We start from the raw sequence: 27,656 nt of genomic DNA on the forward strand, positions 1-27,656 counted from the left end.
AGAACAGACATGGTTCAGTTTTTCAGATTTTTTGAGGTTCAAGTAAGGTGGAAGGCAAACCTCCTATTACACACTTGTTCTTTATTTATGTGTTTATTTTTATGATAATGTGAGCAACGTTATCTGCTACTCCCTGTTTATTGTACAATATGGAAGAACTGCATGAGGACATTAACTGAAAAAAACAAACACTTCAAAGGTTTTCCATTAAACCAAATGTTACCTGGGATTTTTATTTAATGAACACCTTATATCTAAAAAGTTCTAGAATGGGAATATATGTTTAGGAAAAGTTATAGGATGAAAATATATGTTGTAACAGATAGGGGGTGCTGTCATCCCCTTGAACCCTTAGACTAGACGCCTGACACCAGATAAAAGTCCAAAAGTTGACTTTATTAAAGTAAATAAGTGCACAAAGCACCCTCCTCTCCACAATACTCATTAATCAATACACTATTACAATAATCAATAATCATCAACTCCCAGATGCGTTGCCACCCTGCCACCCGGCTCATCTCGCCCATCTGGGATCTTCCACAGTCTTTTATATTCCCTGACCTGGAAGTGTTTCCAGTCCCTCTGTCCACGTGACTTCCTATCACTTCCGAGTCAGATCAAAAGTCCTCTTCTTCATTCCGGTAGTACGTCATTTCCTCTGTCACTGTGACTAAGACGTACTTCCGGGTTATAGGGCACGTAACCTCTAGGGGCCCTGTGGTATCCAGCAGGTCTGTGGATGAAAACTCCATTGTCTGTGGTATTTGGGGCACCTCCATGCTGCAGGGAGAGCTCCACCTGGCAGCCTGGGGGTATTGGCCGGGATGACTGGCCGGCCATAGTCCACAATGTCCAGTTGTAAAAGCTGGTATACAATTTTTATTCACAGATTAAAAAAATGTCTTCTAACCAGACATTTTAGTAATATTTAATAAAAAAATGAATGTCCACGTAAAGTTTGGATAATCGTAAGGGCTATCCCACAACACCTCAAGGTTTTGTATTCTCCCTTGAAGACAAAGTTAAGCTGTGACACAAGACAGAAACAAAGTTCAAGTCAATTTCAATTTTCTTTTTTTCTATACTGCTTATATTTTGTTCGTGCACACTTTGACTGAATAAGGCTACAAACACCCATGGATGCCTCTAAAAAGGAAACAGGTGACAAAACACTTAAACTTTAAAAAAATAAAAAAAACACTTAGCTCAGCTTTTAATGCTTATTTAATTTGGAAGAAAATGCTGTGAAGGCACCACTTCAACAACATTCATCAATAGTCTTTTGTAGAATAATTTTATGTGCGAGTATGTCCATGCGGCTTTGTTCAAACAAAAGGTCCAAATAATGGATGGCTAAATGATTTCAAGTAATCAGATTTTAAAACACTATAACAAATAAACAGCCTCAGAGAATGGTAGCTGACACCTTTTTCATTATATTCAAATAATATCCTCAACATTAATCCAATAAATGATGCAGCTCAATTTATGCTTCTTCTTCCATTTCTTTGTTTCTGTAAACAGAAATTCTGGCAATATCTATCTGCATTTCAGTTCTAGTCTTGCTTTCTCATTTCTCTCTGGATGTTTACGTTTATGTCTCCTATAATTAGTATAAACTAAATACTTAAATTTGTGTGTAAATGTAAACTAACTCTTTACATAAAAATGTAAATACAGCAGAAAATCACATATGCATTTACATAAATATTTAAACATAAATCATAGTGACATACTAATTGAATATATTGGCTGCGTATGATGTTGTTCATCACTGAGTACATAGTGAGAGAAATTTTCATATTGTATTTATACAACTGTAATACCATAACAGTGAAATACAACACCTTCTATTATTTACCTACACAAACATAAATATTAATTTATTCCAACAGTAAAATAGAAATATCTCAATCTGTGTGGTAAGGAGGGTGTCTGTCTGATCTGCAGTAACAAATAATAGATGGGCGGAAAACACATTACCTAATTTGCCAATTTAAATTAGATCTGAGGTGTAGAAATAATTAATATAAAAACAATAAATTAAAACAATTATGTTGGCAGCTTACACAAAGTATTATAACTTCAAAATGAGAAAAAAATTAACCAGCAGAGCAATTATTTTAGAACATTGGCTTCAATAAATAAATTACAAATAAAGAATAGAGTAACAGAATATTTGAGAAACAGTCAGATAATCTTTGGGTTGGTTCAATGTGGCATTTGGATAGGTAACTCAGGCAGATTTTTTTTTTCACATGGGAAGTAAGAAATAATCTATTGTAAATTTCATAGCCATAATTTGTATGGCTATTGCAATTACATATGAGAGACCAAATGAAACTGTGGTATTATTCTTCAAAAAACTGTTATGCGTGGTTGAAACTGTGTGCATGATTGTGCTCTGAAATGGACAGGTGTCCTTTAAAGTGTTGGTTCCTGCCTTTGTGCCTGATGCGATGATGTAGGCCCCAGACTTCTCACAACTCTTAATTGGACACAGTGGGTGTTGACAATGAATGGTATTCTGTATTTTAAATTTAAAAGCTAACAGTACAGTATGACCCCTTCTTAATTGTTTTTTTTTTGTATTCTATTCTCTTTTTTACCCTACCAGTCATTAGTGCCCAAACTTTATTCTTTTTTATTAGCCTGTTCCTGCTTACTAGAGTACCACTTGGGGCAAAAGCGTTGGGTACAAGAAAAAAAAAACTACTCCATGAGAGGCACCAGTTTATGCTATTAGATAAAACTCCACACTTTTTTCACTGAAAGTAATGCTGTATTGTTCAAAATATACACTGCTTCCCAATAATTTAATTGCTTATTTCTCAAAATATGAAAATATTCATATACAGTTGAAGTCAGAAGTTTACATACACTTAGGGTGAATTCTGTAAAACTCACTTTATAACCCCTCAAAAGATTTTATACTGTTTTATACTAACTATAAATTTGGCATATTGTTTAAGATATCTGCTATGTGCAGGGCAAAAGTAATTTTTACCAACAATGTTCCCTAGATTATTTCACTTTTTATTGACCATATCACAATTCTTGTGGGTCATAAGTTTACATACACTTTGTTCCACAAAACTCACTGCCTCTTTGCTTGTCATAATGGAAAAATCAAAAGAAATCGGCCAAGACCTCTGAAAAAAAATGAACCCTTCACAAATCTGGTAGATGCTTGGGAAAAATTTCTAAATGCCTGAGGTTTCCACATTCATCTGTACAAAGAATAATATGCAAGTATAAACACTATAAAACTACACAGCCGTCGTACCACTCAGAAAGGAGAGGCAATCTGTCTCCTAGTGAACAATGTACTTTGGCATGAATAGTGTAAATCAGTCCCAAAACAACAGCAAAGGACCTTGTGAAGCTGCTGGAGGAAAGTAGACAAGTATCTATATCCACAGTAAAAACCACTGCCCACAGCTGTCATAAAAATACCAGGCTGCAGTTTGCAATAGAACATGGGGACCAAGATCTTACTTTATGGAGATACAGTGTATCCGGAAAGTATTCACAACACGTCACTTTTTCCTCATTTTGTTATGTTACAGCCTTACTCCAAAATGGATTAAATTCATTTTTTTCCTCAGAATTCTACACACAACACCTCATAATGACAACGTGAAAAAAGTTTACTTGAGGTTTTTGCAAATTTATTAAAAATAAAGAAACTGAGAAATCACATGTACATAAGTATTCACAGCCTTTGCTCAATACTTTGTCGATGCACTTTTGGCAGCAATTACAGCTTTGAGTCTTTTTGAATATGATGCCACAAGCTTGGCACACCTATCCTTGGCCAGTTTCGTCCATTCCTCGTTGCAGCACCTCTCAAGCTCCATCAGGTTGGATGGGAAGCATCGGTGCACAGCCATTTTAAAATCTCTCCAGAGATGTTCAATCGGATTCAAGTCTGGGCTCTGGCTGGGCCACTCAAGGACATTCACAGAGTTGTCCTGAAGCCACTCCTTTGATATCTTGGCTGTGTGCTTAGGGTCGTTGTCCTGCTGAAAGATGAACCGTCGCCCCAGTCTGAGGTCAAGAGCACTCTGGAGCAGGTTTTCATCCAGGATGTCTCTGTACATTGCTGTAGTCATCTTTCCCTTTATCCTGACTAGTCTCCCAGTTCCTGCCGCTGAAAAACATCCCCACAGCATGATGCTGCCACCACCATGCTTCACTGTAGGGATGGTATTGGCCTGGTGATGAGCGGTGCCTGGTTTCCTCCAAACGTGACACCTGGCATTTACACCAAAGAATTCAATCTTTGTCTCATCAGACCAGAGAATTTTGTTTCTCATGGTCTGAAAGTCCTTCAGGTGCCTTTTGGCAAACTCCAGGCGGGCTGCCATGTGCCTTTTACTAAGGAGTGGCTTCCGTCTGGCCACTGTACCATACAGGCCTGATTGGTGGATTGCTGCAGAGATGGTTGTCCTTCTGGAAGGTTCTCCTCTCTCCACAGAGGACCTCTGGAGCTCTGACAGAGTGACTATCGGGTTCTTAGTCACCTCCCTGATTAAGGCCCTTCTCCCCCGATCGCTCAGTTTAGATGGCCGGCCAGCTCTAGGAAGAGTCCTGGTGGTTTTGAACTTCTTCCATTTACGGATAATGGAGGCCACTGTGCTCATTGGGACATTTAAAGCAGCAGAAATTTTTCTGTAACCTTCCCCAGATTTGTGCCTCGAGACAATCCTGTCTCGGAGGTCTACAGACAATTCCTTTGACTTCATGCTTGGTTTGTGCTCTAACATGGAACTGTCAACTGTGGGACCTTATATAGACAGGTGTGTGCCTTTCCAAATCATGTCCAGTCAACTGAATTTACCACAGGTGGACTCCATTTAAGTTGCAGAAAAATCTCAAGGACGATCAGGGGAAACAGGATGCACCTGAGCTCAATGTTGAGCTTCATGGCAAAGGCTGTGAATACTTATGTACATGTGCTTTCTCAATTTTTTTATTTTTAATAAATTTGCAAAAATCTCAAGTAAACTTTTTTCACATCATTATGGGGTGTTTTGTGTAGAATTCTGAGGAAAAAATGAATTTAATCCATTTTGGAATAAGGCTGTAACATAACAAAATGTGGAAAATGTGATGCGCTGTGAATACTTTCCGGATGCACTGTATGTCCTCTGGTCTGATGAATCCAAGATTGAACTGTTTGGCCATAATTGTTATGTTTGGAGGAAAAGGGATGAGGCTTGCAAGCCAAAGGTCACCATCCCAACAGCCACGCGTTGGGGTGGGAGCATCATGTTGTGGGAATGCTTTGCTTGAGGAAGGACTGGTGCACTTCACATGGCATTCATTTTACATCAAATTATATAGATTTACTGCAGCAGTATCTCAAGAACTCAACAAGGAAGCTGAAACTCAGTCAGAAATGGGTCTTCCAAATGGCAGCTTACCTGGCAAAGTGGTTTAAGTACAGTAAGGTCAAGATATTGGAGTAGCCATCACAAAGCCCCCGACGTCAATCTGATTGAAAATTTGTGGGCAGTCCTGAAAAAGCATGTGCAAGCAAAAACGCCTACACACCTTTTCCAGTTGTACCAGTTGTATGTGAAGGAATGGCCCAAAATTCCAGCAGCTTATTGTAAAAAGCTTGTGAAGGCTACCAAAAATATTTGGCTCATGTTAAACAATTTGCAGGAAATGCTACCATATATTAACAAAGTGTATGTAAACGTGTTACCCACTGGAATTGTGATATAGTCAATAAAAAATGAAATAATCTGTCTGTGAACATTTTTGGAAAAAATTACTTTTGTCCTGGATGAGGCAGATGTCTTAAACAATATTACAAATTAATTGTTTGTTAGTATAAAATCTGTGGAGGGGTTATAAAGTGAGTTTTAAATAATTCACCCTATGTGTATGTAAACTTTTGACATTAACTGTATCATTAAAATTTTGGAACAACACAAGATATTATAAATAATTAAATGTCTGAAATTTAGCTTATTGGTCACAAAACTCTGAAAATCTTTGTATTTGTTATTTGAAAATAATTATGCCTTGGGAAATAAGCTGGCATCAGTTAGACATATATCTGTGGAATAATAGATATAACATATTTAATTCCACTGTTGTACCAAATTAATTAATCCTGTGGAAGAAAATGTTAACATTTTAAAATGAAAGATTCAGAAAGTAAAAACAATAGTCACACATACTTGCATTTGACTGAGTTAATGGTTTTATCCCATAATTTATATACAGCATTTTTAATTAAATGTGATACAGTTTATTCTGTGGTTTATGAATTTAATTATGATAACTGGAGTCTATTAAAAAAACATTTCTTAAATCCAACTGGGTTCAAACATGGAAAACAGCCCCTCATCTTCCTGCAAAGTATTCCCAGGTCACGCAAATTTAGGACAGTTTAATGTCACATAATCAAACAAACAGCAAATCTTTGGCTTTTTTGGAGAGACCACTCGCAAGTACACTGAGATAACATTCAGTTTCACACAGCCTAATTTTTAGAACAAGGGCCAGGTAAAGCTGAGCTTGCAAAGGCAAATGAAATTTATGAAATAAGTATTTATTAATATATAGTATAAATGTGATGAAAATTAAAATTTTTATATATTTGTTTTTTAATCTTGGAAATGTATAATGGTTGAATATTTGTTTCTTAACCTAGGAATGCACAGTAGTACTTATTTAGTGTTTCTGTGCATTTTTGATCGCACAAATCAAAATATACTGTAGTATTTATTTCTAAGATTTATATGAATATCCATAAACATAGAATTGTTTTTCATTTTTTTAATCTTCATTTTTTGGGTTATTTTACGATGAATGATGCAGAATCCTAAATAGAATCCCATTTTACAACTGCTAATATATTTTTTTCTTTTTTACAGTATTTTGTTTTTGACTTCCATGTACCTCCAGATGTCATGTTTGACAAAATCATTAAGCTTTCTGTAAGTAATCAAATGTAACTTTTAACAACTGAGCTAATGTACATTATTAAAAAGAGGATCTTTAGTTAGCGAAACCTCTACAAACACTATTTCCTTTGCATGTATTTTGTTACTGTAAGTTTCCTGTTTGCCTCTATAAATAAGTCCTTGAAAGTCAAAAGCAGGATAGGAGACAAAGCACAGCCCTGGTGGAGTCCCACACTCACTGAGAACAGTGCTGATGTTTTTCCTGAGTATAGAGATGCAGCCCTCACTGTGATTATACAGCGAATGAATAACCCTTATTATGGGCCCCAAAACCCTATATTCTCCCAGCACCCCCCTCTGAGGAACCCAGTCATGCACCTTGTCTAATTCCAAAAAACTCTTGCAGACCTTTTTGGTGTACTCCCATGCCTCCTTATAGAACCCCATGAGGGTAAAGAGCTGGTCCACTTTTTCACAGGCTGGACAGAGTCCACATTGCATCTCCTGGAACAGAGGATCCATAACTGGGTCAAGGATATAGTCTGGCAGAGGAAGAAAACCTTTGAGGAGCTTCTGAACCCAACAGACACACCCTCTGTGTAGGAAGCAGAGCCAGAAGCTCATTTCCCTGCTTGAGGTCACTGAAGCAGTTAAGCAGTTCTGCAGTGGCAAGGCCTGGGGAGTGGATGAGATCCGTCCAGAAATGCTGAAGGCTCTTGACATTGTTGGGACGTCATGGCTGGCACTCCTTTTCAGTGTTGTGTGGTCATCAGGATGATGGTGGTCCCCGTTTTTAAAAAGGGGGACCGAAATTTGTGCTCCAACTCTTGGGCAAGCAACATTTTTAGGAAATTGATATCTGTTAAACATGGTACCAGAGTCTAGCATACCTCCTGTAATTCAGCTGGTCATCAAACATCTGAACACTTTAGTTCCTGGTGAGCAAACCAGAAAATATTCCTGCACCTTTCTAGGCTTCCCAACTAGATATAGAAGAAGGATCCTGTAGGTTATGCAGGTTATACATGTACCCGAAGCTCCGCATTCCTGGTTACGTTGCACTTTAGATGTATGTGAGGGATCAGGGTACCATAATAGCTGAGTCCACCAGGTTGCAGCATTTAAGAGGTGGAGTGAGGTGTGGCACAGTATAAAGCTAGTTATTTAGTGGGAGTGCTGTACAAGGTTTTAAATGTCTAGAGAAATGTCCACAGATATCAGCATGAAGAAAAAGTGAAAGCAAAGGAAGAAATGAGACGAAATTGAGAAAGACAGAGAGAGAGAGAGAGCATAAAAGGGATATGAGAACCACAAAGGAAATGTTTCTGCTGTTAATAAGCAATCATGGCCCCCAAGGAAACAGGCAAGCACAAGGAAGATACAAAGTTCAATATGTTTCAATACATATGTATGCATTCATATATTATTGGACATGTTTTCCCAGGTTATACACTCCAAGAATTTATTGCGCAGTGGAACATTAGTAGGCACCTTCAAGCTAGATGTGGGCACAGTTTACTCACAGCAAGGTAATGGAAAATCTATAAACTATAATATTGATTTCACCTCTTTGCCAGTTATTTTCTTAAAACTCATTTATTGTCTTTTCAGTTTTCATATTCAAGTCATAGTTCAATAATAGTTAATAGAAATCTTTATGTCTGGCTTTTATGCTTCTAGAACACCAGTTCTACCATAAATGGGCCATTCTGTCAGACCCTGATGATATCACCGCTGGAGTGAAAGGTTACCTGAAGTGCGACATTGCTGTTGTTGGTAAAGGTGACAACATTAAAACTCCACACAAAGCGAATGAGACAGACGAAGATGACATAGAAGGGTAGGCTACTTGCAAGATCAGTTTTATGTCAGGAAGTCATACTGATAGTACATTCTGCCATTTTAATCTGAATAAACTACAGATCTGTGATATGAGGAAAATATAAAAAAAGAAAATAGTGTTTGTTCATTCAGTTTTGAATATGTTCAGAATGTTCTTCAGTACACTTTATTACAAAGGCTGAATGCCTGGGATGATCAACATTTATGACAGTTGTTTAAAGTTTCTTTTTCAAAGTTTTCCATAGCTTTTTATTGTGGTATTAATAGTCTTTATTTAAAGAATACTATTCCTATTAAATTCAATTCATTACTTTTATATTGTGCACTTCCTGTTGAGAAGCTCAGAATGTTGTACATATGCACAATTACAATATAGTAAAATAAATAAAATACGCAATACAATACATATTATCCTTCGGTTTGTACAAGATAGGAAACATCCTCATACAGGATGCTAGTTTTTTGCGGGGCACATACCTACACTCACTCATACTGGGACATTTTAGAGCTGTTTTTTACATGAAAATGTAGTTGGTTTACATATGCTAAAAAAGTCAAAGTATCTCAAGGAAATAATCCATGGAGAACATGTGCATTGTTCACACAAAAGTTATCCTGCCCAAGATTCTAGTCAGTTAGCCTGGAGCTGTAAATCATGCCTCACAATGTATGCTCAGATACACATAGATTTACATTATATATAGTTTAGAAAGCATTTCCCCACCCCTTGCATAATGTCAGTGAGCCAAGCTGTGTCAAAAATGGTGTGTTAACACACAAAATAAAAATAGGGAAATCAAATGGGATGGATTAGACAACAAAGATAAAGCCCTCTAGATCATCTTAACAAGTTCACCTTTTTTCCTAGATACTAAACAAAAACACCATTTTTGCATCTCCCATATTTCTCTCCTTTTCTTTCTCTTCAGCCTACCAGTGAGCCTCTGCCCCATGTGTCTTTCTGAAATCCAGGCCTAAAGAGCTATGGCTCGCCTATACTTCAAAAAATTCTTCCATGGATCATTTCTGATCAAGCCCTGGAATTCGGAGAGGCAAACTTGAGCTACATGGACTTTATGACTGAACTTCTTTAATAACGTCGGGAGTATCTGCACCCTTAATCACTCAGTAGAATTTAAAGGGCTAGAACCATAGTAACTCCCCAGCTGCCAATGTATTATGCCTCCAATTGAGAGTACTGGTCCTGTGCTCATTCTCCTTGCTCTCACTTTTACATTGACCCCAGTGACTTTTTCTTGCCTCTATCCAATGCTTAGTGGCCTCATACTTTTGTGCATTCTTACTAGAGGATCATCTTGACATCTGCAGAATTGTCTGCACCTATCTTGGAGTAGCAGTAGTATTTTTATGTGTACAGTGTACAGAGTACAGTGAAATTCTTACTTGTATGTACGACCAATGCGCAACTTGTCACCACTCTCAAGTGCCATTATAGCCACCTGTGTATTAATGCATATAACATAATAATACTTGGACTGAAAGAAAATAATATGTCTAATTCTTATAATTTAATAAGAATTTGTGAAATTTGTGTGAAGTTCTAATATTAAGCCATCTCCATCTTTAAAGGTAAAAAATTGAGAGGTTAGTAAATAATATGCTTAAACTTTCAAAATATATATGATTAATAATTAGAAAAAAAAAATTCTCTGTTGAAACTATCAAATCCATAGCTTTCATCACTAGTGCCTTAATTTTTGTATGATTACATCCATTTGATACCAGTTTTTGTTCAAGTTTTTGTCTTCATTAATCAAGCAATCTTTTTTGCAAGTACTGCTTAATGTTATAATTTATTATATTTTACTGGTATTCATTATTTTTATTTTCATTTATCATTTTTGAAAGGAATCTTTTACTACCTGAAGGAGTTCCATCCGAGAGGCAGTGGGCTCGCTTTTATGTCAAAATTTACAGAGCTGAAGGACTTCCAAAGATGAATACAAGTCTCATGGCCAATGTGAAGAAAGCTTTTATTGGTGAAAACAAAGATTTGGTGGACCCGTATGTTCAAGTTCTTTTTGCAGGACAAAAGGTATGAGATGTTTATACTTTGGGACACTTGAAATCTGTGTGGCTGTAAAAGAATCAATAATTTAATTAAATTATCAATATTACATAAATTGCAGAATATGTCAGCAGTGGTAAATCTCTTTATGAAGGAAAGCAAGTCTATAATCTAATACTTGAGGGATAGCCATAAATGACTGAATACAGCTGAAAAATTAAATTGGTCTGGATTTTCTTATCTTAAGCATTTTGCAAAAACATTGAGTATAGCGCTCCTAATATACATTTAAATATTAATGTAAACAAAATTATATTTTATTATAGCATGTCATGTAATGTCTGTGCAGTTTGATGTTAAATTATCAACTCATTTCTTGAAACCTTTTTCCTGTTTATCAACAAAAAATTTAAAAAGAAAAAAAACATTGTTTTCACAGGGAAAGACATCTGTACAGAAGAGCAGCTATGAGCCAATATGGAATGAACAAATTATATTTACAGAAATGTTTCCTCCACTTTGCAAGCGAATGAAAATTCAGATAAGAGATTCAGACAAAGTGAATGATGTAGCCATAGGAACACACTTTATTGACTTGAGGAAGATTGCCAATGATGGAGACAAAGGTAGAATAAATAATTCTGGTGTTTCTATATCTTTTTTTATTATCCCATTACAATTTTAGATTTGGGTAGAAAAAAAGTGAAATGATACATGACAAAAGAGTACAGTACATTACCATGTACTGTATTTACTTTCTATATTGCCCAACCCTATTTTTCAGTTTTTATTAGACTTTTTAAAGGCATAATTTGTTGCTAAGGACATTGGTGATGTAATTTAGCAAACAAGCCACAGAATATTGAAATTTTCAACAACAGGGCAGACATTGAATAATTTATTGTTCCCAGTTTTTGTACTGAACCAGGTCATTTGCAAAACTCTATATTCTCAAGTAGATATTGCTGTAATTATTATTAGTCAAGTATGTACACATTTCTCATTTAAAAAACAACATTTATTACACTAGTTTTCAGACAGAAAATATGTGAAACTTGTATATATGGTTGAATATAAGAAAATTAACATGGATTAAGATGGATATTGACGTTTAGTACCTTGCTACATAGTAAGATAACTTGAGAGATGATGATGAATTCATTATTTATGTATGTTGATTTGGACCCATTCAATCCATACGTCCATTTTGTTAACATGTTTTTTGTTTTTTACAAGTTTGTGGGCAATTGAAGTAATCTGTTACAGATGACACTGGTATTTGGTGTAAATTTTTTAAAGAAACCAACTGAGGACCAATAACGCGTTTGTTTCTCAAACTACAGACTTGGTTGTACTTATCCACTTGTCTAGTTGTGTATCTGGGCTTTCACTTCTTTTTCTGTCCTTATTCAATAAAGTTTTCAACCTTCTATCAAGACCATCTGTCACCTGGAATAACTTTCATTATGCAAAAACACTGATGTGTTTCTTGAAAATAAATTGTTTTATTTTGGCCATTAGGAATGCTGGTACCTTGCAACTCAAGCAAAAACAATTTACTTGTTTTATTGCCAGAATAACAGGTTTCAGTGGTGCTAATCTCATTACAAAGGTTTCCTCATTAACTAGTTAGCGTTTAAACATGACTAATTTAGGATAAGCTAATTAATTAGAAAATAAAAATTAGAAACCTTAAAATCTATCTACTTTTAATTTATAAAAATGATGTACATGATGAGTTCATAACAAACTCGCAGCCATTGAAAAAGTCAATGTGAAGGCTATGCCTACTTCAGCATACAGAGGGTCTTCATGTAAGTTTCCAGATTTTATGATGTTCAACCTATTCCTGTATCTATTTATTAATGAGGGTGAAGGTAAATGAACACTAACAACTAACAACATTAGTTTCATTTATTATTATTATTATTGAGCATAAAAAGAAAATATTATATATGTTTATTTTATTGTTGATAATTGTTAAAGTTTCTCTTTGTCCTTCATTGTATATTCTTCTGAACTATTCTGGTACTTTCAAATAACATTCTTTAAGACATGGTTGGACCAAAATAGTGAAAAAAAAACTACAAATATATTAGATGTTGAATTTGAAATGCATATATAACACTCCTCTCTGTAACGTCTGTACTGAGTTTACTACTTACTCATTTTATTTTTCCCCACCCCAGATGCCAATTAATGAGTATTTTTCACATTTTTAATTTTATTTTTTGTGTGCTCCCGTGTGCATCACTTGCTATTACTTGCTATTACTTCAGGTCTAATAACTGACCCTCCTTCATTTCATTCACCCTTCCATGTACAGTTTCCATTTATATTTGGTGCAGTACTGTATGTGTCCATGTTCAGTAACGAGCTATCAACAACACCTCACAGCATAGTTACATTTATGTTGTCATATTATACCTTGCTGTTTTCAATCATTTGAAGCTTTTCTTCAGAAATAAGACCTTCTGGTATGATTGTTACAAATTTCAATTCATTTATCCAGTTTAAAAACATTAAAAAAAAAAAATGTCCAGGCAAATGACTCAGGCAATCCAATGAGAATTTAGAGACCATGGGCATTAATCCTTTCTTTATAAAAACAATTTTTAAAAATGTAAATTAAAGTTTAGGTGTATTAGCTTGGCATTTTATTTTCAAGAATGAAGACCCTAATATAACTCTTTAAATACTTGAATATAACTTGTAAAACTTTGTAAGCCTGCCTGATCAGAACTGTGTAAAAATAAGAGTGTTTACACTTTTTTGCATTACCTTTTCTGCAGTTTTTATTAATGCACATCTTTTTAAATGTCTTATCTTGGTAGGATTTCTTCCTACACTGGGACCTGCTTGGGTAAACATGTATGGCTCAACCCGCAACTACACCCTAATGGATGAACATCAAGATTTAAATGAAGGACTTGGGGAAGGTGTTTCCTTTCGAGCTCGTCTTCTGATCAGCATTGCTGTGGAGATCCTGGACACCACATCCACTGAGATTATGAGCTCTACTGATGTGCAGACAGAAGGAATCCAAAATATCTCAGAGGTATGCTCCTGTCCTAGGTGAATGAAACCTGAGAGAATTTAAAGTTTCTCCAGAAAAAAATTTACAACTGTATATGACTGGAAAATAAACAAGTGAATAAATATGAGTAGATTGGCAGTTTCTTAACCTCTACCATCCTCAACAGATTGCTTGTTGTAAGTTAAATAGCCCTTGTCTGAAATGTCTCTAAGGCTGTTGTATCCTCCTAGATTTGGCCTGCCAAGTGCGTTACATTGTACACTAACAGCATTATCTGTCCAGGCTTATACCTCACTCCTGATTGCATATCCCAGCCTTATTTTCAACTCTGTTTTAAAACTTTAATCATGTCCCCTTTTAATCTCTGTATGCTTAAAGTGAAAAGGTTAAATTCCTTTAATATTTCCACATATTTTTTTTTTAATTGTCACTCCTGAAATGAGCCTAGTTGCTCTTCTCTGGACTTTTTGTAACAAATGCTATGTTTGTTTTTTGTACCCCAAAGACCAAACCTACATGCATTACGTAATCAGTGTGTCAAAAAATAACTTCCTTTGACTTATACTGTACATGACATGCTATAAATACATAACATTTTGTTAGCCTTCTTAATGGTGCCTGAATAATGTATAAATCATTATGATTCCTTTTGGTATTTTCAAGTTTTAGATCTCCCATTGTATATGCAAATATAACATTTGCTTCCTACATGCAATATCCTACATTTGCTTACATTAAATTTCATCTGCCAGAAATTAGTTTAAGCTTGTATTTTGTCCAGATTCTTCTTGGAATAAAGTACTTTTTATCATATATCACTAACACTTTAATGTTCACAATACAATCTTTCTTCTTGCATTTGACAATATAATCCACATTTAAATGTATTTAATAAACAATTTTACTTCTGTTTTTTTCACATATTTTGCACTGGCTATTCAAAATTATAAACTCTTACTGGTAAAATATTATGTAGACTTAATCATAGAGGAGTTCGGTTTTTACTATTACTACTACTATTATTATTCTCTTTAAAAATTATTTTTATTTCTTGGAAAATATATTGGATATTTGTTTTTACAAAGATGTTTTAAAAAATTCTTGCATTAACTTTAGAATGTCACTGGGAAAATTGAAGAGTTTTTCTTATTTGGAGCATTCCTTGAAGCAACCATGATTGATAGGAAGATTGGAGATAAGCCAATTACATTTGAAGTGACAATAGGTAAAGATATAAGGAACATTATATGGTTATTTCTGTTTTTTAAAATTATGTGATTAAAGTAAAGATGATACATTGTATTTATCTTGAACTGTAAGAAAGGTAGACAATTTCGTTATGTATTGCCATAATTCCTAGTTTTATTGTCTCCAGTGTAACTGGTATCTTCTTCTTTTTATATTTGTCAATTTATTTTTTTTTCTTCTTTTCCCCAAGGCCAGGTCAGTTTACTTGACCTGTTAAGCAATCCTGTCTTGCCCAGGTTACATCTGAAGCATTCCTATAGATTTATTTGTGTTAGATGTAGAGACATCCATCTAACATCTGAAATATTTCCATTGGGACTTAAATGTGAATGAAAAACTTGTTAGAAAAAAACACTAATTAGAAAAATAAATCTGTTATCCCCAAAGCAGCTATTCTACAGCTGCAAACTGTAAAAACAATTTTATTTTGTTTTCGAAACCAGCAAAATGAGACTGAATAGCTGATTATTTCTTTACTGCTTCAAATGCATTTATGGTAATAGTTGTGTACAGTTTTTGTAGTATGTCTCTTAGATGGAACAACAAGAATAATTACAACACAGTGAAGAGAAATACAGGAAACAATATAGTAGACTGCAGTATTAAACAATGAAACACTAATGCTTGTCTACCTAACACTTCAGATCTTGTTTCACTGCACTAAAACCTACAGTATATCACTTAATTAAATATTGGGGCTAAACAGCTACTATAGAAAGATATTCTTATAATCAAACTAAAAATGTAGTTAAATGAGATGGAAGAAAGAGAAGAAATAGAACTTGTATGCAGCACTTACCTGGATAAAGAAAAGGTGATCAATTCATGAGAACATAAGATGTACATATGTCATAGTAGTAAAGTTAAAATAAGGTGCATGATTCATAATTTAACAAGTACTAATACAAAAATTACCTTACAAAGTGTCTTCAACACTCCCATAGACCTCATTATTTCTTTATCTTAGTATCTTTAATTTATACTTTTAAAGTTTTCTAACGGAACATAATTATACCATTAATATATATGACAATAAAAAAACACATCTGATTGCTTCTTGAATACTGGATATTAACCTTTTTTGTGTTTAGGTAATTATGGAAATCAAATTGATGGTGTAAACAAGCCAGCCATGCACAAGAAAAAGAAAGAGGGGGGTGAGAGTGATGAAGAAGAGTCTGAACTTATTCAGAACTCCAGTGAAGATGAAACTGAAGATGATGGAGATATGGTTTCAGTCTCTAGTACTCCAGCAATGAAACCAGTTATCACTGACAGGTTAGTTCTAGATATCACATATTCTGGACTCTGTTTTCTTTTGTTATTCTCAAATGAGATGGTAATCCCCTTAAACAGTTCTCACAGTGATGAATTCTAATATGGCCAATGGTGTATGTCCTGTTCTGATATAAGCATACTGAACGTAAAGAATAATTTAATGTTAAAATGGAATCTGCATGCAAGTCAGAACTTAATTTGATAGTTTCAATAACTGCTTTGCTATATATCAAAAACACCTCAAGTAGGCTGTTCAAGTATTACAATTCATTCAAAATGAAAATTCTTTGGATTTAAGCACAAATCAGGAGTTTATTATAATGCAGACCACCTTTTTTATTCTCCCTTTTGAGTAAAGACATCTTAAAGTGTCTGATTTTAATCTGAATCTTTCTTTCACAAACTTTGCCTATATTTCACTGAACCCTTGCATACTATTTGTGAATATAGATTAATTTATAGCAAAAATGCACCTGGCAAAAGGATTTAGTCTGCTTCGAACAAATAATATTTCTTGGTTAGAGAAGTAGAAATTTAGGCTGTTTCATCACACATTTTTACATGTCTCAGTGGTTTTCAATAGTGGCAAATATATACATCTTATTCTGATTGCTGACTAAATTGGCCCATGGCAAGTACATGGACTGCAAGTGCTTTGGTGTTCCCATCAGGAGTGTCACCAACTAATCAAAAAAAAAAAAAAGTATAAAATTCACCTGAAACAGCAAAAATCAGCTATTAGCATACTGGTCTAAATCAGTGCTTGTATACTGTAGTAGCATGCATTATAAATACCACTCAATGCTAATCATTACTAAACAGCCCTTTTAAAGTTAAATATAAGAAACTCTTTTAAGATACTGAAAACTCACTTTTGATGTAAAACAGGAATATCAAAGCAAGATAATGTTAATTTGTTGATTGTTGTCAGGAATTATTTTCACTTACCCTATTTTGAGAAGAAGCCTTGCATCTACATTAAAAGCTGGTGGCAGGATCAGAGGAGACGTCTCTATAATGCAAACATAATGGACAAAATTGCAGATAAATTGGTAAGCAGTCCTTTTATTTATTATTTGTAATTAATGCTATGAATAAATTAAAGAGCAATTCAGAATTTCAAACCCCAATGTGGATTAATGGTATATGTTCTTGATGATATATATATATATTTCTTCTTTTCCCCAAGGCCAGGTCAGTTTACTTGACCTGTTAAGCAATTCTGTCTTGCCCAGGTTACATCTGAAGCATTCCTATAGATTTATTTGTGTTAGATGTCGAGACATCCATCTGACATATTTGAAATATTTCCATTGGGAATATATACAGTGATCCTTCACTACATCGCGCTTTGACTTTTGCGGCTTCACTCCATCGCGGATTTTAAATGTAAGCATATCTAAATACAGTATATATCACAGATTTTTCGCTGGTTCGCGGATTTCTGCAGACAATGGGTCTTTCAATTTATGTTACATGCTTCCACAGTTTGTTTGCCCAGTTGATTTCATACAAGGGACGCTATTGGCGGATGGCTGAGAAGCTACCCAATCAGAGCACGTATTACATATTAAATAAAACTCCTCAATGATATACGATATGCTTCCCACGCGCTGCTTCGCACACTTAAAAGCTCTAACAGCCCATGTTGATTTTTCATTGTTTGCTTTTCTCTGTCTCTCTCACTCTCTCTGAGAAATACAGGCAGATACTTATCCATCATGCAATACCATCAGGGAGGCGTATGATTGGCCCAATTATCTGCTCCTGACGGAGGGGGTGTGAGCAGAGGGGATGTTTGCACAGTGGCTGTTTGCTTAGAAGATACGGACCCACCTGTAAATAAATGTTGAAAGGCTACCTTCACATTGATCCCTTCATTGCGCCGCTTTATCGCGGTGCTTGCATACTTTAAAGCGCAACAGCCCTATTGATTTTTGATTGTTTACTTTACTCTCTCTCTCTGACATTCTACGCTCCTGACGCGCACCTTGAAGAGGAAGATCTGTTTGTTCTGGAATGCAACCCCCGCGATCGATATATATATATATATATATATATATATATATATATATATATATAGTGACAGATAGGAGGCGCTATCGCTCCCTTGAACCCCTGTCCACGACTCCAGACACCAGGTAAAAGTCCAAACGTTGACTTTATTAAATCGCCACAGTGCACAAAGCACCCTCTCCTCCACTATACTCATTAACAATCAATAACAAATACAAAAATACAATCCTCCACTCCCAGACGTGTTGCCACCCTTCCACTCAGCTCACCATCTGGGAGCTCCCACAGTCCTTTTATACATCCTGACCCGGAAATCTTCCCAATCCCCAGTGCATGTGATTCATTATCACTTCTGGGTCAGGTACAAGTCCTTCTTCTCACCCTGGAAGCACGTCACTCTTCCTATGACATACTTCCGGGTTATATGGCACAAATGATTCTTCGGTCCTCCCTGCAGCTCCCTCTTGTGGCCCCTGTGGTATCCAGCAGGGTCGGGTATAAAAACTACATAGTCCATGATTGCCTGCTGGTCTTCGGGCACCGTCATACCAGGGAGGACGACTCCATCTGGCGGCCTGGGGGTATTGGCTGGGATAACAAGCCGGCCAAAGACCACAATATATATATAAGCTATATATATATATATATAAGCCAGTGTGTCGTGAAACAGTGGTGCACCATGGGGGCTACCCAGGTGTTTCATGGAAATAATAGCATAGCACACTTGGGTCTGAAACTGAGGGGGACAGGACTACCTGGAGGTTGGCATAAAAGCAGCTCCACATTTGCTATATTAGAGCACTTTAAATGTGTCTCCTGGCTGCCAGGGTGTGTAACCACCAGTGTCCCTCACAGGGCTGGTGGATATTGGGAATATGAGTTGCCTCTGAGACAGAGAAGGGTAGGCAAAGGGAGGAAGCAGCCAGGAGATGCCATCAAAGTGCTCACTAAGTGCCTAGTTTGATCCCTTAGCTGTTTTTTTACCAGTTTCTCCAGTCGTTCTGCTCCTTCAGACAATTGAGCATGTGTATGAGATACAAAGTGTTTGTGGTTAATAAAATAGTGGTGTATCCTTGGGATGTTTTTGGTTACAAAAAGTATTCCACCATAGAAAAATGTTGGGAAACACTGATCTAAACAATAGCTAAACAGTAGCAAAAAGTGAAGTTGCTCTTAAAAAAGAAAAGTTTTAGTTTTCTAGAAACAAGGAGGAATTGTTTCAAATTAATTCCTTTCTTCTGGTGTTTTTATATTTAATATAAGAAGAAGCACCAAAAGTGTAGCTCTTCAGGACAGGAATTTTAAGGGGACAAATAGAGAGTTGCCTTGGTGTGAAAGTAAAAAATAAAAAAAAATTGATTTGCATTACATGGAAACATCTAATATTAGTAGTATTTTGTCCTTCTGCCTTGGCCAATGAAGAGATGGTAATACAGTGGTGGTTTCCAGTTGAACAAATCTACCTCATAATTTTAATTGGGATACTGTATGTCTTTTTTTATTTTCTTGACGGGGTGGCATCATCTTTCAAAACTGTTATACTTTTTTGTCCATGTGACTATGTATTTATGCATATTTTTGTCTAAAACTAGTAAACCATAATTGCAATCCCTGTTATGTAATTCTCAGTGTTATTTCCTTTTTTCTTCCTTTTCATCATATCAGCATCTATACATTATTGTGGATTTTATGGAATCTGTAATCTTTTATATAATCTGTTGACAGGACAGCCTGTACATTATCTTGTACTGCAGCCTCTGATACATTATTAACACCAATTGTTTTTTCTTGATGCTAATCTTAGTGGCCAGTACTTAAGTATTACCTACAAACAAACAAGACAGATTGGGAATATTTCTGACTTACCCAACTTTTAACATCAATTGAAAACACAACATTTACTAACGTTTTTGTTCTTGTAGTGGTATTGAAAATTCCTATTTATTTAGTCACTTTGATTTTAAAATTAATTTGCTTCATTGCTAGTCATTTAATTCTGTGGCCTCTCTTGAAAGACTGAATTTTTCACATCCTGCATCTTTCCATTGGTATTCTACATGAATTGGATGAACTATTTTGCCTGTACTGTATAGTCCAAATGTTTCCAAACTGGGAGCCACAGCCCCTTCTTCTGTGTGGCCACCATGTTGAACTGGGGCGTCCACAGCAGCCTGGCCAAGGTTGTCTTTCCTTGTCTTTTGTTTTTATTTTTTAATATCTCAAAATGTTCTTCAGTTATTGCATTAAAATCATCCTGTATTCATGTAGTTATTGACTGCAGCTGCAGGTTTGACATGCGAAGGAACACACACACAGCAAAAGAAAAAAAAAAAAACTGGGAAAAAATGGCCCTTAAAAAACATAGCTCCCTACCCAGTGCATCCATGGTCAGTTTAACTTCAGTTATACTGCTCTACTCCATTCCAGCAGGCCCACTCTGAGATTTCACTAAGGGTGTTCATATGTGCACTTGGCGCCAGGACACCCTAGGCCTCAGTTCGAGGATCGACTTTGTGGTTGTGTCGTCGGACTTGCGGCCATATGTATTGGACACTATGGTGAAGAGAGGGGCGAAGCTGTCAACTGATCACCACCTGGTGGTGAGTTGGCTTCAATGGTGGGGGAAGATGCCAGTCAGACCTGGTAGGCCCAAACGTGTTGTGAGGGTCTGCTGGGAACGGCTGGCAGAGTCCCCTGTCAGAAGTAGCTTCAACTCCCACCTTCGGCAGAACTTCGACCACGTCCCGAGGGAGGTGGGGGACATTGAGTCCGAATGGGCCATGTTCCGTGCCTCTATTGTTGAGGCGCTAACCGGAGCTGTGGCCGTAAGGTGGTCGGTGCCTGTCGCGGCGGCAATCCCCAAACCCGTTGGTGGACGCCGGGATGCCGTCAAGCTGAAGAAGGAGTCCTATAGGACCTTTTTGTCCTGTGGGTCTCTGGAGGCAGCTGATAGGTACCGGCAGGCCAAGCGGAATGTGGCTTCGGTTGTTGCTGAGGCAAAAACTCGGGCATGGGAGGAGTTTGGAGAGGCCATGGAGAACAACTTTCGGACGGCTTCGAGGAGATTCTGGTCCACCGTCCGGCATCTCAGGAAGGGGAAGCAGTGCAGTGTCAACACCGTATATGGTGGGATGGTGCGCTGCTGACCTCGACTCGGGACGTTGTGGGTCGGTGGGGGGAGTACTTCGAAGACCTCCTCAATCCCACTAACATGCCTTCCAATGAGGAAGCAGAGCCTGGGACTCTGAGGTGGGCTCTCCCATCTCTGGGACTGAAGTCACCGAGGTGGTCAAAAACTCCTTGGTGGCAGGGCCCGGGGTGGATGAGATACCGGAGTTCCTTAAGGCTCTGGATGTTGTAGGACTGTCTTGGTTGACACGCCTCTGCAACAGCGCATGGACATCGGGAACAGTGCCTCTGGATTGGCAGACGGGGTGGTGATCCCCCTCTTTAAAAAGGGGGACTGGAGGGTGTGTTCCAACTATAGAGGGATCACACTCCTCAGCCTCCCTGGAAAAGTCTATTCGGGGGTTCTGGAGAGGAGGGTCCGTCGGATAGTCGAACCTCGGATTCAGCAGGAACAGTGTGGTTTCGTCCTGGTCGTGGAACAGTGGACCAGCTCTACACCCTTAGCAGGATCCTGGAGGGTGCATGGGAGTTTGCCCAACCAGTCTACATGTGCTTTGTGGACTTGGAAAAGGCGTTCGACCGTGTCCCTCGGGGAATCCTGTATGGGGTGCTCCGGGAGTATGGGGTACCGGACCCCCTGATAAGAGCTGTTCGGTCCCTGTACAACAGGTGTCAGAGCTTGGTCCGCATTGCCGGCAGTAAGTCGAGCCCGTTTCCAGTGAGAGTTGGACTCTGCCAGGGCTGCCCTTTGTCACCGATTCTGTTCATAACTTTTATGGACAGAATTTCTAGGCGCAGCCAGAGTGTTGAAGGGGTCCGGTTTGGTGGACTCAGGATTGGGTCACTGCTTTTGCAGATGATGTTGTCCTGTTTTTCATCAGGCCGTGATCTTCAGCTCTCTGGAGCGGTTCGCAGCTGAGTGTGAAGCGGCTGGGATGAGAATCAGCACCTCCAAATCAGAGACCATGGTCCTCAGCCGGAAAAGGGTGGAGTGCCCTCTCAGGGTTGGGGGAGATCCTGCCCCAAGTGGAGGAGTTCAAGTATCTCGGGGTCTTGTTCACGAGTGAGGGAAGAATGGATCGTGAGATTGACAGGCGGATCGGTGCGGCATCCGCAGTGATGCGGCTCTGCATCGGTCTGTCGTGGTGAAAAAAGAGCTGAGCCGTAAGGCAAAGCTCTCAATTTACCAGTCGATCTATGTTCCTACCCTCACCTATGGTCATGAGCTATGGGTAGTGACCGAAAGAACGAGATTGCGAATACAAGCGGCTGAAATGAGTTTCCTCTGCAGGGTGTCTGGGCTTTCCCTTAAAGATAGGGTGAGGAGCTCAGTCATCCGGGAGGGGCTCAGAGTAGAGTAGGGGCTCCGCATCGAGAGGAATCAGGTGGCTCGGGCATCTGATCAGGATGCCTCCTGGACGCCTCCCTGGTGAGGTGTTCCGGGCACGTCCAACCGGAAGGAGGCCCCGGGGAAGACCCAGGACACGCTGGAGGGACTATGTCTCCCGGCTGGCCTGGGAACGCCTTGGGATTATCCCGGAAGAGCTGGAAGAAGTGGCCGGGGAGAGGGAAGTCTGGGCTTCTCTGCTTAAGCTGCTACACCCGCGACCCGACCTCGGATAAGCGGAAGAGGATGGATGGATTGATGGATGGTGTTAAGCTTTAACTTAAAAGAAGAATAATTTTAAAAATGGTCTTACTTAAGAGGAATTAAAAGAAACCCACCAACTCAAAAAATATCAAGTTGTTCATTAGTTGTTCATGCCTGCTAAGGGTTCCATACTTAACAATTTAAGACCAAACAATTTATGGTATTTCAGAATGTTAAATTCCTGGAGAAGGCATGCCAAGAAAAAAAAGAGAAACCCTGTTCTAGAGATATCACAAAACATTTCATCACAAATATGTTAATAGTCTAATGTAGTTAAGCATTTATTTTGATTAATAAGTCTACCATTATACAAAATCATGCTGTATAGTAACTAAGATCCATTATCATTCTCTACTTTGCAAAATTTGAGTTTATATTTGTGGGGGACCCTGACCAGATGGTATAATGATTTATGGTCCTTGGCCTAAAAATATTTTGGAGCCCATGGTCTTGTCTTTTTTTAACACCTTGTTTGGGATTTTGTAGTCTTGGCAGCAAAATAAACTTTGTCTAAACTTTTTCCTGTTTTTCAAAATCTTATTTTTCTTGCAGTCAAGAGAAGTATCATTTATCTTAATGTTTTGTTGTGGTTTTCTTCCATAGTTTGATATACCATTTGGAGAATTAAAAAAAAATTTAATAGTCTGAATTTGGCAGGATCTGGCCTCAACAAGGTATCAGATGTGTTTCACAGAATGCCATATGTAGCCTGGAGTTTGTCTCATACTTATTGCACAATATCTTGTACAGTACTGTTTTTTTATTCCAAATATCTAATTCCAGCCAATCAGACAGATTCTTAGTTGGATTAAGATATGGTGATTAGGAAAGCCACTGCATTAGGTTGTATTTGTTGCTGTGTTCTGGAATGAAATAAACATCAGCCATGGCACTCATAAGTATTGTAGAATTTAAACATTGCTAAACATAAAATCAAATTCTGCCATATAATCACACCACAAAACTGTTACATTATGAATCCCTAGCCTTTTGTTATAAATTGATCCTCCCACCAGCCTTTATTAGGGAAAATTGTGATTTCAACATAGAATGCAATGTCTTATCACTCCTCCAGTATATGTGTTTTGTATTTCACTGTTTTTCATTATCAAGTTAGGAAATCAATTGCATCTTTGGCTATGATAAATCATCCATGACAAGATCCAACAAGCTGACCCTTCTGATTTGTCTCCAGTTTTAGATGTCTGACTATAGGACTTTGTTTATTTGGTATAAGAAATGTTGAGATATTTGCTGAATTTTTTTTTTTTTGCAGCAGTGTAATACAGGGTATACGCGGGTATACAGCACTTTTCAGTCCACACACTGTGGCAGTCTACATCCACACTGACACGCTGCAGGCACGTAACGTTTTTTTCTGCCATAGTTGTCTGTTTTGGTTACGTTTTGGGAGAACTAACGGTTGGTTAGGGCAAGCGGATTACGCCAATCAGAGGCAGAGTAGAGCGGAACATGCCGTTCCTTTGCTAAACCGGGAAAAATATCCTTTGCCGCAACCATCCTGTCGGTCCATTGTTACACACCAAAATATGTCCTCACGTGAAAAGTTAATATAACCAAGTTAAAAGTGAAATGAAGCGAAGCATACAAACAAAAATTAGCTTTCAGAACAAACGAACTTGTGAAGCTACATTATTGCTACTATCCAGCCGGACAGGTAGCCAAAACCCAAAGCCTCTCGGTCCCCAACCCCAGTAGGAGGGGGTGCTGATGGTGGAGGTGCTAAATCTCCGATCGATGTTGCAAATTCAATGGAAGAACACATCAACCATGGTGAGTACTTTATATCAACAAGATTTGTAAATTATGTTAATACAGCGTTTCTACAGCATTAACTAGAAACTTTATTTAGTTTCGTTTATTTTTTGTTATTCCAATTTGCTCGTGCTGTTGCTAGTGTTAAGTTAGCTTCCCTGACTTTCAGTAGCATCAAAGCTTCTAGCTGTCAACAAATTCCGGTTGGGTGCATTTAAACGCTGTTTAAATTTTGTAAAAATAAATGTATCTCTGACTGAAATGGCGTTGGCTTCATGTTAAATGTATCTACTAATAATGAAATGGGCCTCTGTACCACCAGTATTTTTCGCATACTGCCACTGACAAATCATTTTAATTTTATAATTGTGTCACTCTCTGGCCTTCACTATCAGTTGTAGATGAGATATTCTAAGACACTGTTTACAAAAGAATCTACTTTCCCCATGGACTAAGAAAATGTATGCATTATGCAGTTGAATCGCTCTGTAATCTATGAACCAGACAGATCTGCAAAATCTACATCTCTGGTTTGTTGATCTCATAATGATCTTTGAAGTGAATGAAGTCAGGCAGCAGATGTAAATAGTACTGTCCCTTTCTAGTGGGAACTAAATATGTAAGACTGTCACTATTAATAATGGGACACTTTTGCTGTGTAGGCTGATAAAAAATTTTGGGGCTAAATTTACAGTATACTGCTCCAGACACCACTACACTACTGTGTATAGGAATTACAAGAACACAACTACAGTATATACTTGGTGTGACAACATGACGAGTTCTCTATTTTAATTGATATAACTGTGACATTAGGTCAATTTTTGAAGACAATGTGTTTAAACAGTATGTTCTCTGAAAATATTCAATTAGCCAATTTTTGCAGTGGAATTATAACTGAATTATTTTTTTTTCCATTAACTGTTTAGGAAGAGGGATTAAATGACGTGCAGGAGATCATAAAAACTGAGAAAGCATATCCAGAACGCAGACTCCGAGGAGTATTAGAAGAATTAGGTAGTGGATGCAGGTGAGGGCTGCAACCTATACTAAAAAGTTCTTTTATCGAGCAGTCTTGGCTACTGCTTTTTACTGTTCAGTTCTCAGAGTATTCAAAGGGGAACCTAATAACATTGTTGTATTCATGTTTTAATGAGATTATTTCTGCTGTGATTTTTACATGATAAAATGCTGTTTCCTTACCCATATTTCACTAGCCATTTTTATTTGTTGGAAAAAGTGGATTTGATGTGTTCTTGGTTGGATTGATGTATCTAATGATGTGAAATGATAGTTTCATATAATAATTTCCCTGTAGTAAAAATGTTCAAACAGTTTAACTATTTGTTGTAACTTTTACAGCTATTTCATCTTATGTGTCATTTTTGAAAATGAATGCAGCCCCCTGAGAAATGGAATAAAGTTTATTATGTACTTTAAGTAGAATAGAGGTTTATTAAATCCAGCTTTTTCCATTTATTTTGCAGTCGTTTTGTAACACTAGCAGACAAGGACCAAAATCAGGCTGGGAGGACAAAACTTGACAGAGAGAGACTCAAATTCTGCATGAGAGAGCTGGTATGAGTTATAAAATTTATAATACAAGGATAGTCCAATGAACTTTACATACAGAAAGCAAATTTAATTGTATTTTAACAACTTTTATATAAATCAGAGTGTTACAGCAATATATAAGCAGCCATTTATTTATTTGTGTCTTCTGTATGTTAATTACTCAGGTAATCGTATTTGTTCAGATCAGATGCATTTGAATTTCTATTAAATATGTTTGTTTATTGACTTCTTTCCTAATAAATACAGTCAAACACACTCCTGATAGCAGCAGATAAACATAGTCCAAACAGTTATTTATTTATTTATGTTTTTGTGTTTTTATTATATTCAGTATTTCCCTTAATAGACTGTTTATATGAATAGTATTGTTATTGTAAGGGTGGCATATTGATTCAGTGATTTCCACTGCTGCCTCACAACTGTAGCTTATACTTTAAGTGTTCTGGTGCTTTTGTAGTTCTCCAATGCCTACATGGACATTCTGGTTTCTTTATACATTCAAAAATATGTATCCTTTAGTTTAATTTGTGAATTTATACAATTTCAGTGTATATGAGTGTAGGTAATTTTTGATAGTGTCCAATTCAGGCTTTGTTCTTGCCTTGTGCCTCATTTGCTAGGATGTATTTCAGTTTCCCATGAGCCTATTATGAAAAAAGAAGGTTAAAAGTGTCTGTTTGATTTATTTTTGTATCAGCATTGCTGTACAATATATATAAAGTTTATAGAGTATACTGCTTTTTGTTTCAAAGTTTTAGGACTATTTTTTCTGTTTCTGTTTTCACTTTCTGCTCAGGAAAATATGAGTCAGCAGGCTAAAACTATTCGGTCTCAGGTGAAGAAAAACACAGTTAAAGATAAGCTAAAGCTTGTTCAAAACTTCCTTCAGAAGCTACGCTTTCTTGCTGAAGAGGTAACTATTAATATTTATTTACATTTTGATATTTTGTGAGTGAATTTACAGTATGCTGTGTATTCGTATCAGAATTGTATGTATTAGTATTCAACCCATGTGTGTTGTATTAGTACATGAATAAGTAAGAAAGATAATCATGGACTACACCCTTGTAAAGTTTTTTTTTCTTCCTTGTGCAGGTTTATGAACAGACAGAGTTATCAATAAAACTTCATTATTAAAACTTATTTAAT

General features: G+C 37.0%; 1 protein-coding gene across 8 annotated transcripts in view; it reads left to right on the forward strand.

Annotated features, from left to right (window-relative positions):
- Positions 1-27,656, forward strand: part of otofa (otoferlin a) — a 565,861-nt gene that overhangs the window by 409,766 nt on the left and 128,439 nt on the right. For all 8 annotated transcript variants that reach the window (XM_039748301.1, XM_039748300.1, XM_039748302.1 and 5 more), the window contains exons 10-21: positions 6,897-6,959; positions 8,371-8,455; positions 8,607-8,766; positions 10,638-10,824; positions 11,237-11,423; positions 13,632-13,855; positions 14,951-15,059; positions 16,174-16,360; positions 17,292-17,412; positions 25,862-25,962; positions 26,420-26,510; positions 27,304-27,420. In XM_039748301.1, coding sequence (XP_039604235.1) covers positions 6,897-6,959; positions 8,371-8,455; positions 8,607-8,766; positions 10,638-10,824; positions 11,237-11,423; positions 13,632-13,855; positions 14,951-15,059; positions 16,174-16,360; positions 17,292-17,412; positions 25,862-25,962; positions 26,420-26,510; positions 27,304-27,420 — 1,632 coding nt within the window. The remainder of the gene's footprint in view (positions 1-6,896; positions 6,960-8,370; positions 8,456-8,606; positions 8,767-10,637; positions 10,825-11,236; positions 11,424-13,631; positions 13,856-14,950; positions 15,060-16,173; positions 16,361-17,291; positions 17,413-25,861; positions 25,963-26,419; positions 26,511-27,303; positions 27,421-27,656) is intronic.

Source organism: Polypterus senegalus, chromosome 3, assembly GCF_016835505.1.
Source record: "Polypterus senegalus isolate Bchr_013 chromosome 3, ASM1683550v1, whole genome shotgun sequence".
Lineage (NCBI taxonomy): Eukaryota > Metazoa > Chordata > Cladistia > Polypteriformes > Polypteridae > Polypterus > Polypterus senegalus.